The sequence below is a fragment of the Bos javanicus genome, chromosome 29, assembly GCF_032452875.1.
Source record: "Bos javanicus breed banteng chromosome 29, ARS-OSU_banteng_1.0, whole genome shotgun sequence".
Taxonomy (NCBI): Eukaryota; Metazoa; Chordata; class Mammalia; order Artiodactyla; family Bovidae; genus Bos; species Bos javanicus.
Window position 1 is genome coordinate 40,669,590 of NC_083896.1, and position 15,266 is coordinate 40,684,855.

General features: G+C 61.2%; 1 protein-coding gene across 9 annotated transcripts in view; it reads left to right on the top strand.

Moving 5' to 3' along the window:
• The window catches only part of MYRF (myelin regulatory factor), a 35,235-nt gene that overhangs the window by 989 nt on the left and 18,980 nt on the right, over window positions 1-15,266 (top strand). For 8 of the 9 annotated variants that reach the window (XM_061406590.1, XM_061406593.1, XM_061406598.1 and 5 more), the window contains exons 2-4: window positions 12,102-12,189; window positions 12,362-12,625; window positions 15,031-15,092. In XM_061406590.1, coding sequence (XP_061262574.1) covers window positions 12,102-12,189; window positions 12,362-12,625; window positions 15,031-15,092 — 414 coding nt within the window. The remainder of the gene's footprint in view (window positions 1-12,101; window positions 12,190-12,361; window positions 12,626-15,030; window positions 15,093-15,266) is intronic. The other variant, XM_061406599.1, reaches the window with a different exon arrangement.

The following is a 15,266-nucleotide window of genomic DNA, read 5'->3' on the forward strand; positions in this document are numbered from 1 at the left end:
TCCCTCTGAGACCTCTCGCTGCCTCCTGCCAACCCCCCGAGGGTCCTCTGGGCTGTGTCTCACACCTGTCCCTGGAGCTCTGCCCCCTCAGACGGTGCCCCTGTCCCAGGAACGACCTCTTCTCCTCACCTTGACCCTACAGGACCCTCGCCAGGGCTGGGATCTACACACACCCGACAGTGTTTTATTCTGCCCTCTCCCCGCTCCAGAGCAGTGGTTTTGGGGGCGCTGCACCTTCATCTCGCCAGCTTCTCTCCCCTTTTCCTGAGTAGCCTCCGCCCCTCCTCCAAGCTGTCCCCCTCCCCGGTGCTGAGTTCAGGAGGGAAGGGACAGCGTGGGGGAGGGGGACAGGCACAGGCTGACACCCCCTAGCTTCTCAGACCCTTGCTGGAACATCTAGCCAGACCTTCTGGGTGCTTTTGTGTCCCTCTCCACCCACCTCGGTAGCCCACCCTCTGCCCCTACCCACTGCCCAGTCCCTGAGCCCATACCCTGCACCTCAGTGCTTTCAGAATGCAAAACTGGATGATCCAGAACCTTCCATCAGTGTGAACCTAACCCTGGCGAGTTTCGGGTGGCCCACAGGGCACACAGGGCAGGGAATTAGGGCCCAGGTTTCAAGCCCAGCGCCCAGATCCCTTTGGAGTCCTGTGAGGGAGCAAGGAAGGCCTTTCTTTGACTCAGTTTCTCCCTGTGACTTCTGGGGTGTGAGGGTGGGAGCCTTTGTCCACTCTGCTTGCTGCCCCCCAGCCAGAAGTCACAGACAGGGAGAAGGCTCGCTAAACAACCCAGGTAAGGGCATCCCCAAGCCTCAGGCCTCCCCACTGCAGTTTTTGGGACCCCCAGCAGCCCCAGATCTAAGAAGTCAGGTTGGGACTAGGTTGAGTGGTTGATCCTGAGTGGATGGGCCACTTGAGGGTCCTGACATTCCTGACATTTCCCCATCGGTCCCAGGGGCTCTAGTCCTCCCCTGCTCCTGCTAATCCTTTAGGAGCCTTGAGGGGCTTTATGGAGACCCTGGGGAGGTAGGAAGGGGACACTCGTCCTTGCTTGGGGGCTGCTCTTTTGGGGGTGCCCTGAGCGTGCCAGATGTCCCGATGACTCACAAGCCAGACCCCCTTACTTCCTGCAGATATCCCCGCACCTCCTCCCCCAGGACCCTGGGCCCGGGCAGAGGGGTGGGCCTGGCTGGCCCAGGCTCCCTGTCTCCGGAGCCAAACTTTCCCTCCTGGCCGTGGGTGGGGGGTGGGGGTGGGGGCTGACGCCACGGCTCAGCCATGCGGCTGGCCTGGCTGGCCTGGCGGGGAGGCTGTGCTGCTGCCTCCAGAGAGATAAGAGGAGACTCAAGAATGTCTGTGGAGGGAGCCAGGGGCTGGAAAAGTGCTCCCAGAGCCTGCAATGGGGGAAGGTGGGGCAGGCGCTGAGGGCTGGGGTCTCCCGGGCAGCTTGGGTGGGGAAGGCCTGGCCAGGAATCTGGTGGGCAGTGGCACATGGGGGACTCAGTGTGGGTGTTAGGGAGCCCCTGGGGGGGTGGGGGGGTGCTGGCGAGTGTGCTCATGAGTGGAAGTGTGGAAGCGTGGGCAACGGTGCTGTTGTGCGCATGGTGGATGTGTTGTTCCAGGGAGAGGGAAGAGACGCGGTGCGTATGCCCCTTGGGGCTGGGGGACGCCTGAGCTCTCATCCCAGGTCCTGCTTGGCTGTGGTCACCCCCCAGGACAGTGGATACATAGGCGCAGGGTCTGCGCTTTCAGCTCTGGGCTTGGAGACGGGAGAGGGCGTGATTGAAGGGGGCAGGGTGTGCCCAGGCCCCTCGTGTGACAAGGCCCCCTCTCCAGGCACATCAGGCGTGTGTCCTGGGTCCTGCCCACACAGGGTGGGGGGCCAGGCTGTACCCGGCCCCAGGGTGGGGGGCTGGAGGCTAAGGCGCTTTGAGCCTCAGGTGGGAGGCTGGGACAGGGCGGCCCCCTCGAGGCTGGTACAGCCGGGCCCCCGTGACCGCCTTGCTAATCCCCTAGAGGGAGGCTACAGCCGCCCAGACCCGCGGGCACAGGGCCTGCAGAGAGCGGACCCTCCGGGCATGATGCACTGGCTCCCAGCAGGTAACCGGGACGCAGTGGCAGGTGTCCTCCTAATCACGTTGACTGGCTGGGGCCTGGGGCTCCCAGAGCTGGTCAGGGCCAGGGCCAGGCGGTGGTGGAGGATCCCTATAGGATCTTAGAGGTTGTGGGGTGGGCTCGGTCACTGAGAGCTGTGTGGCCCTCTCTGGACCCCTTTTCCTCACCTGCAAGACAAGAGTGGGCAGCAGAGAAGGTCTTGATGCTGCCCTGGACTCTGATGAGCCTTCTCCTCCAGCCCTGGGGAAGAGGGATGTTTTAGAAGGCGGAGGGTGCTGGCCCCTGGCTTCAGGGACACATGGGGTGTGAGTGAACAGCGGTCAGCCCTCAGAAAGCCGGAGGGGATGGAGGAAGCGACTGAGCGGAGCTGGGCTGCCAGCATGTGCTGGAGAGGCCACCCAGAGGTTGGGGTGCCTCCCCCAGCCTCTAGAGCCCTGCTAGGATTGGAGGTGGGAGCCGGGTTTTCACTCCTTCCAGGCCTGATGGGTAGCTTGGGCTGGTGACTTCCCTTCTCTGGCTTCATGTCCCCTACCTGTCTGGGGTAGGCAGGTAGGCTGGACCAGAGCAGGGGCTTCCAAGATGATTCTTTTCAGCCACCAAACAAAGGCAAGCTCCTGACCTCGCGATAGGACATATACACTGGACACGGGGGGAGGGGGCGCTGGGCTCCTTACCGACCCCAGAACACCAGATCCTGGCTTTGACCCTTCCTCAGCTCTGGGATGGGGAAGGGGAGGGATGGCATTGGCCCGCTTTCCCCAGAGTCCAAGACTGTGGCTCCAAGAGAAGGGGGTCAGTCCGGGTGAACCAGGGCTGATACCCAGGCCTCAGCACGCCCCGTTGCCAGGGCCTTGGGGAGGGAGGGTAGCCTTCCTATGGGGACCAGCCCCTCTGCCTGCAGAGGAGGCCCCCGGGGAGCCCACCTGACCACTCATGGAAGAGGATGCCCACCCTGGACGGGAGTCTGGGGTTGAGATGCGGTGTGTGACCAGGCACTGTGCCCGAGTCCACCTGTCTGCAGTGTGCCCTGGGGAGTCGGTGGGTGGGGGAGACCACCAGACCCCTGACTCTCAAGGGGATGAGATGGGGTGCCTCCTGGGTCTGCACAGAGCCCCTCTGGAGGACTCCTGTCCCAGCCCCACCTCCCTAGGTCCTGACCCCAGCTGGAAGGGAAGTGGTAGGTAGCGGGGGCGGGGTGGGGGGTAGCGACTGACTCATCCCCCTGTTCCCAGCACCCAGTGTAGGGCCGCACAGGGTGGGGGGAGGGCAGGAGATGGAAGCAACAATGACCATGTAAACAGAGGCAGGGTCGGGGGGCCTGGTTCAGCACAAAGGAGCGGAGCAGGCTGCTTCCAGCCTGCCGACCCCAGGGCCTCTCCTGAGTCTGAGGGCCTGGGCAGAGGGGCCCCGGGGGTCTTAGGCAGAGCCAAGCAGGGTGTTGGGGGGAAAGATAGGCTGCTCTGGGCAAAACGGCCCCCTCCTGGGGACCTGGCCCCCGCTCTCTGATTCCTCGCAGGACTGGGAGCCCTGGCAGAAGAGGCCGCTGGGTAACTGCCCAGCGGGGGCTGCTGATTGGCTGCTGCCCTTGGACTTTGCCCGCTCGATAAGGATGGAGAGAAGAAATCATTAACTGAATTATTAACCGGGGCTGGCCCCGCCCAACCCAGGCTGCCTGCCCTTTTTCTCCCACCTTCTTCCTTTTCACCGAGCCCTCCTATGGGCCTCAGTTTCCCCCACAGCCTGGGTGTGTGTATGGAGAGGTATCCTCTCCCATCTTGGTCTCCAGCCCCTGCTGCCAGCATGTTGGGCAGCCCCTTGAACCCATGTGGGTCTCTGCATTCATTGAGGTGGGCTGTGGGTCTGTCCTTAGCCTTCTCCTGGTCCTGTCCCTAAACCTCTTTGTGCCTCCACCTTCCCATCTGTAGAATGGCAACACAGCTGTAGGCGTCGTACCTGCCTCTCAGGGTTTCCGTGGGGATTAGATAAACGGGGTCTGGGACGGTGCCTGGTGGGGTGCCTGTGGCCTGGACTGTGATTGCTCTCCCCTGGGAGGCTCACACCAGGTACTATGCTCCCCGCTTTATCGGTCCAAGGGTAGGTCAGTACCCCCAGCATCAGGCTGGGGCCTGTGGCTGGCGCTGTGTGTCTTGGGAAAGCCCCTCACCCTCTTTGGGCTGCTCATTCCAGGGCTGAAGGGAAGCTGTCACCTTGTGGAGCACCCTGTACTCAGAGGCCACTCCATGGCCCTGCCTGGCCCTGATGCCACTCCTGGTTCTCAGTGCCTCCAGCAGGGCCTGCCCCACCCTCCAGCTCAGAGATGAGGAACTCGGGCTGGTGGCTGGGGGAAGGGGCTTGACCATCCTTTGTCTTTGCCAGCCGCACCCAGGCCAGAGGTTTAGGCGTGTGTTGTCTCTCAGGGGCCCTGTGGAAGTGCGGCTGGGGTCCCCTCACTTCTGAGAGGGGGCTGCTGAGGCAGGAGGAGGAGGTGATGGGGCAGGCTCACTCAGGGCAGCCATGGTGGCAGAGCTGGGTGGGATCCGGTCTCCTGACCTGCAGCCCATCACAGCTGGGTGCCAGCTTGGAGTGGGGCGGGAGGGGGCCTCTTGTCTGTGTGCTGGGGGCCTGACCCTTCACGTGCGACTGTGCTGGGTGACTGCTGTCCAGCCCCTGGACCTCTCTGGACCTCAGACCCCTCACTCAGATGGTCAGGGTTGTGTGACAGAAGCAGTGAGACCCCAAGACTGTTGAGGCTGGAGGAAGGAAGGGAAAACCCTGGGTCGAGGGGCAGTTGGCTCCTAAGCAGCCCCTGGCCTGGACCACGGACAGTGGGCTTCAGGGCTTCCTGGCCTCTCCCTGCCTCCTTGCTCGTCGGTGGGAAAGGTTTTCCTCCATCTGACCTAGATCCCTCCAGCCCCACTAATGCACAACCACAGCCTCTGTCTCTCTGAGGAGCTTGGGGACCCACCCCCCTCACTCCCTTCTTCATCACCTCAGTCCCCCGTGCTCCCTTCTCCCCACCATGATTCTTCTCCTGGGGTCTGTGGTCTTGGAGGGAGGGGGTAGCTGGGAGCTCCTCTCTGAGCAGTCCAGAGAGGGTGAGGGGCTTTCCCAAGATACGCATCCCCTGCTTTGCTAACTTGGAGTGGGCTACCTTTGGTGACGGAGTTGGACTGGCTTACACCGAGTTCGCTCAGCTGGACTGGCTTCACCTGGAGCTGATAGGGAGGTGTGCTGGCCTGGGCCTGCCTTGGGTCAGCGAGCACTGCAGGCACACGTGCGTGCTCACTCAGTCGTGTCCAGCTGTTTGCGATCCTATCGACTGTAGCCCGCCGGGCTCCTCTGTCCGTGGGATTTTCCCGGCACAAAGAGCGGGTTGCTATTTCCTCCTCCAGAGAATCTTCCCGACCCAGGAATTAAGCCCACATCTCCTGAGTCTCCTTCACTGCAGGCAGATTCTTTACCTACTGAGCCACCGGGGAATCACTGTGGGCACGAGTGTACAAATGTGAGGTGTGTTGAGATGTGAACATGCCGCAGGGCCTTTGCACTGGCTCCCCACTGCCTGGAATGCTCTTCCCAGTTGTCCGTGTGGCTCACCTCCTCCCTGTCTTTGCTCTGTGAAGCCTTCCCTGATATCCTGCTTAAAATGGCAACTCCTTCTCACTCCTAGCACCCCAGCCTCATCTCCCCGCTTTAGTGTCTCCATAGCATTTGTCACCTTCTAAAATGCTGTGGGTTTGACCCATCTATCTTGTCACCTGACTCTGCATCCGGCAGGAGGTTTATGTTTGTTTTGTTTTGTTTTTTAAGGAAAGTACAATTTATATGTACAACCAGTAAACCTGATACAGAAGAGGGGACTGGGACAGGTCAGGAGTGGGTGTGAAGAGACTGGGAGAGGGGCAGCCAGAAAGTGAAGGGGAGCCAAGAGGAAGTGGGGGGTTCCTTGTGCAAACTGCCACCCTCCCCAGGCCCGCCTGGGGAAGAGGGTGTGCACATGTCTCCCCAGCTTGCCCTTCGCTATTTTGCTCTGGTCCCAAAGGCAAGGTCGTCCCCTGACTGGGCCCCCTACCTGGCCATGAATGGGACAAGGCAGGAGGTTTTGTCTGTTTATTGCTTCATCTCTGGAGCCTACCATCATGACTGAAACATAGTAGATGCTCAGTAAATAATTGTGTGAAGGTATGAGTGAGCACACTTGGACCATGCCGGTGTGTGCACATGCGTGTGTCAGTGTTTGGCGTGTGTGCCTCTGCACAGGTGTATGTTTGGATGTACATGATCGTGTGTGTGCTAGTGGATACATGCCTGGGAGTGTGCTCTTGTGTGCACACGTGCATGTGGGGCATGCTGGTGTGTGAACACAAATGGGCCTGGGTGACCCTGGTAAGCCCACCCTGAGCTGCAAGGAGCCTATTTTACCTCTGCGGGGAGGGGTCTTCCTCAACCTGCCTGGCCTGGTCGCTGTGGGAGAAGGTTGGGGGTCGTAAAGTGGAAATCCCTAGGGACCAATGCAGGTTCCCTAAGAAGGGACCACAGCTGCCGGGCCCAGCTCTGTTGAACCTGGCTTGGGAGCATCTTGGGGCTGAGAGTTCAGCCTTGTGGATCTGAGGACAGGATGGCAGCTGTGTGGGAACCCAGGGAGGACACAGCTATACCCCAGAGGGGGCTAAAGATTTCAGGTCCCCTGGAGTAGAAGGGTCTCTGCAAACAGGATGCAGGACTCGACTGTATTTTTGGCAAGAAGTTGAGAGGGAACAAAGACAATGGTGGATCAGATTTAAGGATCTGCTGGCAATGACTCCAAAGCCACATCCTTGTCATTCAGCCCCAGGCTAACTGGGGATTTGATGCTGAGATGCAGAGGGTCGCTTGCAGAATCAAGCATTTGACCTGAAGGCATTTTGGGTGAGAAGGCTCTGGTCACAATTTGAAGCCTGAATTAGTTATCATATATTAATCATAGGTCATATTAATAAAGATAGAAAGTCCAGACCAAGGAAGGTGAGAGCCCATGTGCCCTGTCCCAGTGGGAACTAGTTTGGCACATGTTGATCAGCTCAGTCAATATTGGGAGATGAAACCACAGCACGGGGGGCCCTCTGTGACTGGGGTGATTGAGGAAGGACTGGCAGGGCAGGCAGACAGTCACAGAAGTCCTACCCACTGGAGTGGGGATGGCTAGAGCCTGGTCCTGGAGACTGGACTATGCCACAGGTATGCCAGAATAACAACATGGCACCAGTTGTGCCTGGGCAGGAAAGGAGACAGGAATCCCAAGGTTGATGGAGACAGGATAGTTAACACTAACTGAGGAATGGCCTCCTGGGGTGAGGAGCTCTCCCACCATCTCATTGAAGACTCACGACCACCCCATGATGCAGGAATCTCCTGCACTTGAAGGAAGCTAAGGCCAGAGAGGTCAGGCCACTTACTGAGGGTCACACAGCAATGAAGGAAGGGCCCACATTACCAACCAGGTCTCTGTGACCCCAGGGGTCCATTTAGGGCATTGTGGGAGTGCCAAGATGGGCAGTCTTCTAACCATTGCTACCCTGGTCAGCCCTCGTCTGGAGGCAGGATCCCTGGGGTGGACAGTCGACAGTGGGAGGATAGACCTGTGCCCTGATTGCCCCGGGTTCCGATCAGCTCTGCCCGGACAGCATCCTTAGGCCCTGGCCTGCCCTGCCCACAGCCACGTGGCCGACGGGATTTCCGCCATGTTTGGGGCATGAATTGACAAGTGCCCCATTGACGGGTGGGGGGGAGGGTGTGGACAGGGCACAAGCCTCCCACTGTGCCGTGTCCCCACCCTCCCCCGTTCCCCGGGACAATGCCCGAGACTCAGCCAGCGGCCACAGCTGGTGGTGAGGGGGCGTGAGCATGAGGGGGAGGAAGGGAAGGGTCCAGGGTGGAGGACCACCTGGGCCCCCACCCGCCCTCAGCCCGCACCTGGCTTGTGTCCCCCGAGTTCCCCTTCTGCCCAGCTGGGTGGCCTTAGAGGGAGGAGGAGAGAGGAGGGCAGGGGGCTTCCTTCCCACAGCCCCCATCCCTGTCTCCCTGGGAAGGAGCAGTGTCTGGCTCCTGTTAAAGGCAGGTAATAAAGGGCCTAATTAATGAGGAGCAGCTGGGGTGCATAGCTCAGCGAGGCAGGGGCGGTGCCTGGAGGGGCCCTGTCTGGCCCTGGACCCTAACTGCAGCATAGCCAGGCGGAGGTCCCCAGACCCAGGCAGGCCTGGTTCCAGTGCCCCGCTTGCCACTCTGCTCATTCATCCCATGAACATTTATTGTGTGCCTATGGAATGCTTAGATGCTAATGCCACAGAGGGCAGACGGGGAGGACTCAGCCCAGCTGCCATACCTGCAAAGCAGTGGAAAGGCATTTATCCTTTCTGAGCCACAGTTTCCTCATCTGTGAAACAGGGAACAAGAAAACCACCTACCCCATAGGATTGTTAGAATTATATATGAGTTATATATGGTCCAGTGCTCAAGACCCCATGCTTCCAACGCAGGGGGCATGAGATCGATCCCTAGTCGAGGAACTAAGATCCCACATGCCGTGCAGCCCCCCAGAAAGCTGTATTAAGTGTGTGACAGAATGACCACTCGGTGAATGGGGGCTGTGGGTGGGCAGAGGACCAACTCTGCCCCTTAGGGCATGTGAGCAAAGAGCCTGATGAGACAGTAGAAAGGAGGCTGCCACTCAAGGAATTAGGAGAGTCAGACACGGTCTCTGGGAGGAACTTACACTTAAGGCAAAACCTAACGAGTGATGAGGAATGGGAACAGCATGGGGGACAGAGGATGAGATGGCTGGATGGCATCACCGACTCAGTGGATGTGACTTTGAGTAAACTCCAGAAGTTGGTGATGGACAGGGAGGCCTGGTGTTCTGCAGTCCATGGGGTTGCAAAGAGTCGGAGACAACTGAGCGACTGAACTGAACTGAGGGAACAGCACGTGCCAAAGCCCCGAAGAGCAAGTGGGGCTTTTTGTCCCAGGAGAGCGCGAGGCTGGGGCTGGACCGTGGAGAGTTGCAAGGAGGGGCACTGGGGCAGGAGCAGCCGTGGGGGCCGCAGGGGGCCCAGCTGCCAGGCCTTGCACTAGGGTTCTGGGTGCCCCGAGCAATGGCAAGTTGGAGGGTCTGGGGAGAGGGAGGGCAAGGATGGTGGTTTGTGACCTGGTGGTGCCACCTTCAGGCTGTGGGACCTTGGGCAGCCTCCACACCTCCCAGGGAGGTCTTGAGGATCAGCAGAAGATCTCTTAGCTTCCTGCCTGACAGGTGTCTGCTGCCGGCTCAGAGATTTCCAGGGTGCTTTTGGGAGCGGTGGGGAAGGGGGCACCTTCAAGAGTGTGCCCTAGGCACCCTGCCTTTCTCCTGAGTTCCTGGGGGCCTCTGCTCCAGCCTCAGGAGTCCCTGGGCTGGAAAGTTGGGTTAGAGATCTCCAGTGTGGTTCATGGACAGACTGGGGGCATTTGCTTAGTGGCTGGACCCTTTAGAATGGGTGGTGTGGGGAGAGGGCCAGACAGGCCTCGACGACTCCCAGAGAAAGTGAATATTTGGGGTCAGTGTCCCTCAGGAGGACCACCAAGCCCCCAAACCTCATACTTCTCTCCCACCCATTGGCCCACCCCCACCCTGCCCCAGTGGCTCACCCCTCCCGCCTGTATCCTCCCGTCCGCCCGGCCCCTGGCACCGGAGGGCCTCTCCTCCCCCCAACCACATCTGGTTCTCGTTAGGGTCTCCCAAGATGCCTCTGTCTGAGCCCCCCCACCAATCCCTGGGGTGGGGGGAGGTGGGCAGGAGGATTAGGGGTGATTAGGAGTGCTCCTAGCCAGGGGAGGAGGAGGAGGAGGGGAGGAGGGGGCCTGGCCTGTTATAAATAGCAACACCATGACTCCATCACCCCATCATTCACTGTGGATTCCAAGTTCAGTCTCAAAAACCTGCAGCTTCAGCGGCCAAGGTGGGCGTGACGCTCCAGTGCCTCCTCCCTCCCCATTCCCTGTGCCCGATCCTGCCTCCCTCGGGACCATCCCCCCATGCGGGGGGTCGCCCAGGATGGCCGGGAAGCCTCTGCACCCACCAACCAAACCTTCCCTCTCGGAGTCAGGCCCACGCCCCTGGCCTCTCCTTGCCCTGTTGCCTTGGGCAAGAGACTTCGCTTCTCTGGACAAAGGGAATGAGGCTAATAACAAACACCAGGTCTTCAGGGGCGATTGGGAGGTAAACCCATTAGGCGCTTAGAAGGGCGCTGGGGCCTGGTGGGCACTCAGTGGGAGCCCCTGTCAATATCATCATCATTGTGTCATTGTCACCGTTATAGGTTGGGAGGGTGAAGCATCTCACTGCACGGGAAGGGCCTGTAGGTTGCCTTGCATAGAATAAACTCCTACGATTATTAATGTATTAGGCTCTAAAAGTGCCTGGCACACAGCAGGCACTCAATAAATGGGACCTTCAGTTAACTGGGAAGGACGGAGTCAGGGCCAGAGTGTGACTGGAGTCCTAGGATCTCGGCCTGCAGCCTGGTCACTCCCAGCTTGAGAAGCTCCCCTTGCCCCGGGCGGCCACTGGTGATGCTTGGTGGATGTCCCTTGTTCCCGGCCGGGTGAGCCCAGGCAGGAGGGCCTGTCCCAGGCAGCGCGTGACTCCTAGGAGGGCTTAGCCACTCATTAATCACCTAAGCGGGGCTCAGCATTCTTGAAATGCCGGCTGGGGCCAGGGAGAGGCCTGGGCTGGGGGTTCCTGGGGACCCCAGGGCTCTGGGTGCTGGAGAGTGAGGACAGCCACTGTTTGCTGAGCACCCACTATGTGCCGGGCCCCTTATACACCTTAATTTGTTTCATCCTCAGAACAACCCTATAAAGTGTTAGCTGTTCCTGTCCCCATTTTACTGAGGAGCTTGAGGCTCAGAGAGGGTGAGTGACCTGCCCAAGGTCACACAGCACGCAGTAGGTGATCTAGGATTTATTCCTGGACCTGAGATCTGTTCCCAGGGTTCACCAGGGGAGGGAACATGAGGTACAGACCCCTGACTCAAAGCCTAGGGGCCTGTGGGAGGGGTGCTTCCTGCCTCAGTGGGGCCAGCCAGCCCAGGCTAACAGGGTGGGGGGGGGCAAGCCTCCATTATCGCAGTTGACGCATCTCCCACGTCAGCCCCCTTATCACCCCGCCCTCCAACTCTCCCTGCAAGGTGACCCCGGGAGGGGGGAGCAGGGGAGGGCATCTCCTCCCCTGCTGATGCCCAAGAGCATGGGGGCGCCTTTTCTGAGAGTCCCCCCCTTGGTGGGGCCAGGCCAGGCCAGGGGGAGGGCCCGGGGCCCCTGCTGTTCCCCGCTGAACCTTTCTGAGGCTGTTTCCTCCTCTGGGCTCAGCACCCTCACCCTCATTATGAGGGTGGTAGGCACACACACTGAGGGGGAGCTGGTCGCTCCTGACTCTGACCCCAACTCCCTCTCCACCTGCAGCTGGGCCCGGGGTGCAGGAATCTCCCCCAACCCCATGCGCCACCCCCGTCCCCCCACCCAGGATGCGTGGTCCAGCCCAGCCAGGCCCGATGCTCCTGGCTGCCTGCAGCTGGGCTGTCTGGAACCACTGCCTGGAGGACAGGGCAGGACAGGGTCAGCGAGTCTGGGCCCAAGTCCGTGAGGGTGGCGGCACCTCATTTGCTGCTCACGGCACCCTGTAAGATGGGGACACGTTCACCCCATCTTATAGACAAGACAAAGGGACTTGCTCGTGTCACACATCTGGGAGAGGGGATGGAGGGGCAGGAGACAGTGGGTCCGTCCAGATGCAGACTGTGGGCCCCTCCCCTCCTGGGGGAGTCCAGGGGGCCTTGTGGGCTGGGGACAGCATTGTCCCTGCCTACTGGAGGTGCGGCAGGTGGTGACTGTGAAGGGCTCTCTCTCCACGTGGACACAGGTGGGGGCCGGTGGGTGCTGGTCTCTGCCCTGGCTCACGTCCACTCCTCCCCGCAGGCCACGACATCAACGGCGCCCTGGAGCCTTCCAACATAGACACGAGCATCCTGGAGGAGTACATCAGCAAGGAGGACGCGTCTGACCTGTGAGTGGCCCCGCCCCCAGCCCCTCGGGCCTCACCTGCCCCGCCTCCGAAAGCCGCTCCTCCCCCTCCCCCAGCCTCCGAGCCCTCTGCGGGGTCCACGCTGCCCCGCGGGTGGGGCCCCGGGAGGGGCTGGGGGCCCCCGCTGGCGCTGAGCTTCCTCCCTTCTCCGCAGCTGCTTCCCTGACATCTCTGCTCCAGCCAGTGCGGCCTCCTACCCCCATGGGCAGCCAGCGATCCCCGGCTCCAGCGGGGTCCACCACCTGAGCCCCCCGGGGGGCGGACCCTCCCCGGGGCGCCATGGGGCCCTCCCACCCCCGAGCTACAGCGCCCCGCTCAACTGCAACAACAACAACGGCATGGGTGTTGCTCCCAAGCCCTTCCTGGGGGGTTCTGGGCCCCCCATCAAGGCAGAGCCCAAGGCTCCCTATGCCCCCGGGTGAGTGAGGGCAAGGAGTGTGGCGGGCGGGTTAGGACGCAGGGGCCCCGGGCCAGGCAAGGCGTGGGCACAGTGACAGTGGGCCTGGGGCCGAGGCTGGGCAGTGGGGAGCGGGCTGCCCTGCGGGTAGCAAGGTGGTGGTGGTGGGCGGGGGCTCCAGGGCTAAGCCGAGGAGGCTTTGTGCTGAGGCAGTGGGCAGCTGAGGGTTCCGAGCAGGGGAGTGATGAGGGCTGATGTAAGTGCTAGAAGAGGCTCCACCCCGAGCTCTGTGGAGAGTTGGGAGGGGCTGAGACCAGCAGGACTGTTTGCATTCAGGGGCACTTCCACCTGCAGGCGGGCACCCCAGGCACCCAAATCCCTCACGGTGCTGTTTTCCGTGGCCCCAGGGAGTTGGCCGATGGTGCAGGTGTGGGACCTGAAGTCAGTGCAGCTGTGGGGACAAGCCAGCCTTCCCCTTGCAGGTCCCCCCTCCACCGCTTCTCTGCAAGTAACCCACGTCCCCGCCCGACCCAGGGGCTCAGCCTGGGCCCAGCTGTGACCTGAGGTTCTAGGAGGCCACCCGCCTAGCCCACGTAGAGGCAGGGAGCATGGGTTTGCCAAGCCCTGCAGAGGTGCTCAGAGAAAGTTCTGGGTCCACCCCCAGGCTGAGGCAGGGGGCAGGGGACCCCGTCTCTGAGTAGAAGGATAGTGGGGTGCTGGGAGCATGACACCCATCAGACAGCCAGGCTCCATCTCCAGCTCCACTATTCCCAACCTTCTGGGATTGCAGGCGGATTCTTTTCCCGCTGAGCCACCAGGGAAGCCCATTCTTCTGGGTACTGACCCGCAACCTCGGTTAGGGCCTCAGCAGCCGCAGCTCTAAAGGGAGCCCCAAATGCTTCTGCCCCATCATGTGACTATGAGAATCGGGGGAGGAAGCCCAGAGGAAGTACTGGGGGACAGTGGCCATGTCCTGGCTTATAGAGGGGGAGGTCAGGCAGGGGTGAGCCATAGCGGTAGAAGGCAGCTGGCTGCTTCAGGCTGAGACGCTGTCCTAAAGCTGCGGACCCTGAAGGGTAGGGAGGGAAGAGAACTACCACCACCTAACGAGTGTCTGCTGGGTGCCCACCGCAGTACCCCAGGCCTCTATGTGAGCTCATCAACTGCCCCAATAGCCAGCTCCTGGAGACCCCAAAACCAGCCTGCCTGTGCATAGAGCCCCGTCTCCCTCACAGCAGGATTCAGATGGCCCACTGAAGCCATTTCCCAGGGAGAGAAAGCATGTGTCCAGAGCCACACAGACACTCCATGGGCCCCGGGCAGCTCCCACCGCCCCACCCCTGCCAGGCCCTGTTCTAGGTGGAAAACAAGGCAGGCCCGCCTCTCCTGCAGTGGGTCTAGTTGAGGAGGGAGTTAGTAATCAGTAAATCAGCAACTCGAGCGCTGTGAGGAGTTTGGAGGAAGAAGGCAAGTCCTACGGACTTGGCATGTGAGTTTGCAGGGGCTAGAGGGAGAGAAGGGTCTTTACACAAGATCACTGTCAGGGCAGTGCAGGCTGCAGGCGGGGAGACGGAGCTGGAGAGGCCCCGGTCCGCCCACCGGGCCGCGAGGCCCACAGCAAGGACCGGGTCCCCATCACTTCTTCCTGTCATCCTCACCCACGGGGCCTGGGGGAGCTGGTAGGGGGTTGGCTTGTCCAGAGGAGCTTGGGGACCCTCAGTTAGCCCAGGGCCGTGTCTGCAGTGACTAGGTTGCCTCAGACACTGCCTGGGCCTGATGATGGGCAGTCTTCCCAGATGTGGGGGCCACAATGGCCAGAGAGCCAGCCCCCTGCAAGTGGCGACCGCCTTCCGGTTCAGGCGAGCACAGGATTCATGTAGGACGTGCTGACCTCTCAGAGTCGAGTTTGTTCTTTCTCGCCTGAACCACTGATAACACAAAACCTATGAGTGCAGGCCTGGCAAGCTGGCTCCCTGCCCAGCCCACACCTGCCCATGGCAGGGCAGCCCCTCTGGTGACCCACTGACGTTTCCCAGGCCCAGCCCCCTAGGGCCCCCTAGAGTTTCCAGGAAGTGGGGCTTCAGTGGGTGCAGGAAGAAAAAAGCTGGCCTGGCCCTTGGATCTGAGGAGGGAGTCCCTGAATCCCTGAACCAGCCTCAGGGACACAGGTGACAGGCCCCCCTAGTGCCCTGTAGGTCTGAGGGGATGCAGGGTGGGAGCCCAAGGCCCCCCACCTGCAACTCAGCCCTGGGCCCTGCCGGGCACCCCAAGGGGGCTGGTAAAGAGAAATGCCTGTAACAGGGGAGGGGGGAGACCTCAAGGCCTCCAGCCCCTGAGTCTGTGGGACCCTGCCCCGCAGAAGAGCTGCCCGACTGGGAGGCAGGGGTCCCATGGCCCAGCCAACAGCCCTTTCCTCTTCTCCACAGCACCCTGCCAGACTCTCCCCCAGACTCAGGCTCCGAGGCCTACTCCCCCCAGCAGGTGAATGGTGAGTCCAGCGGGCACCGCCCTCCCCCTCTGGGGTTTGGGCAAGTGGTTGGGGCGGCCTTATCGGGAGGGAGGGAGCGAGCCGGGGGTGGGGGTGGGGGGCCAGCGGCCGCCCAACAGGCCCAGATTATCGCTGGTCAAATACTCCCTGGCGCTGGCTATTGTTTCCCCGTGG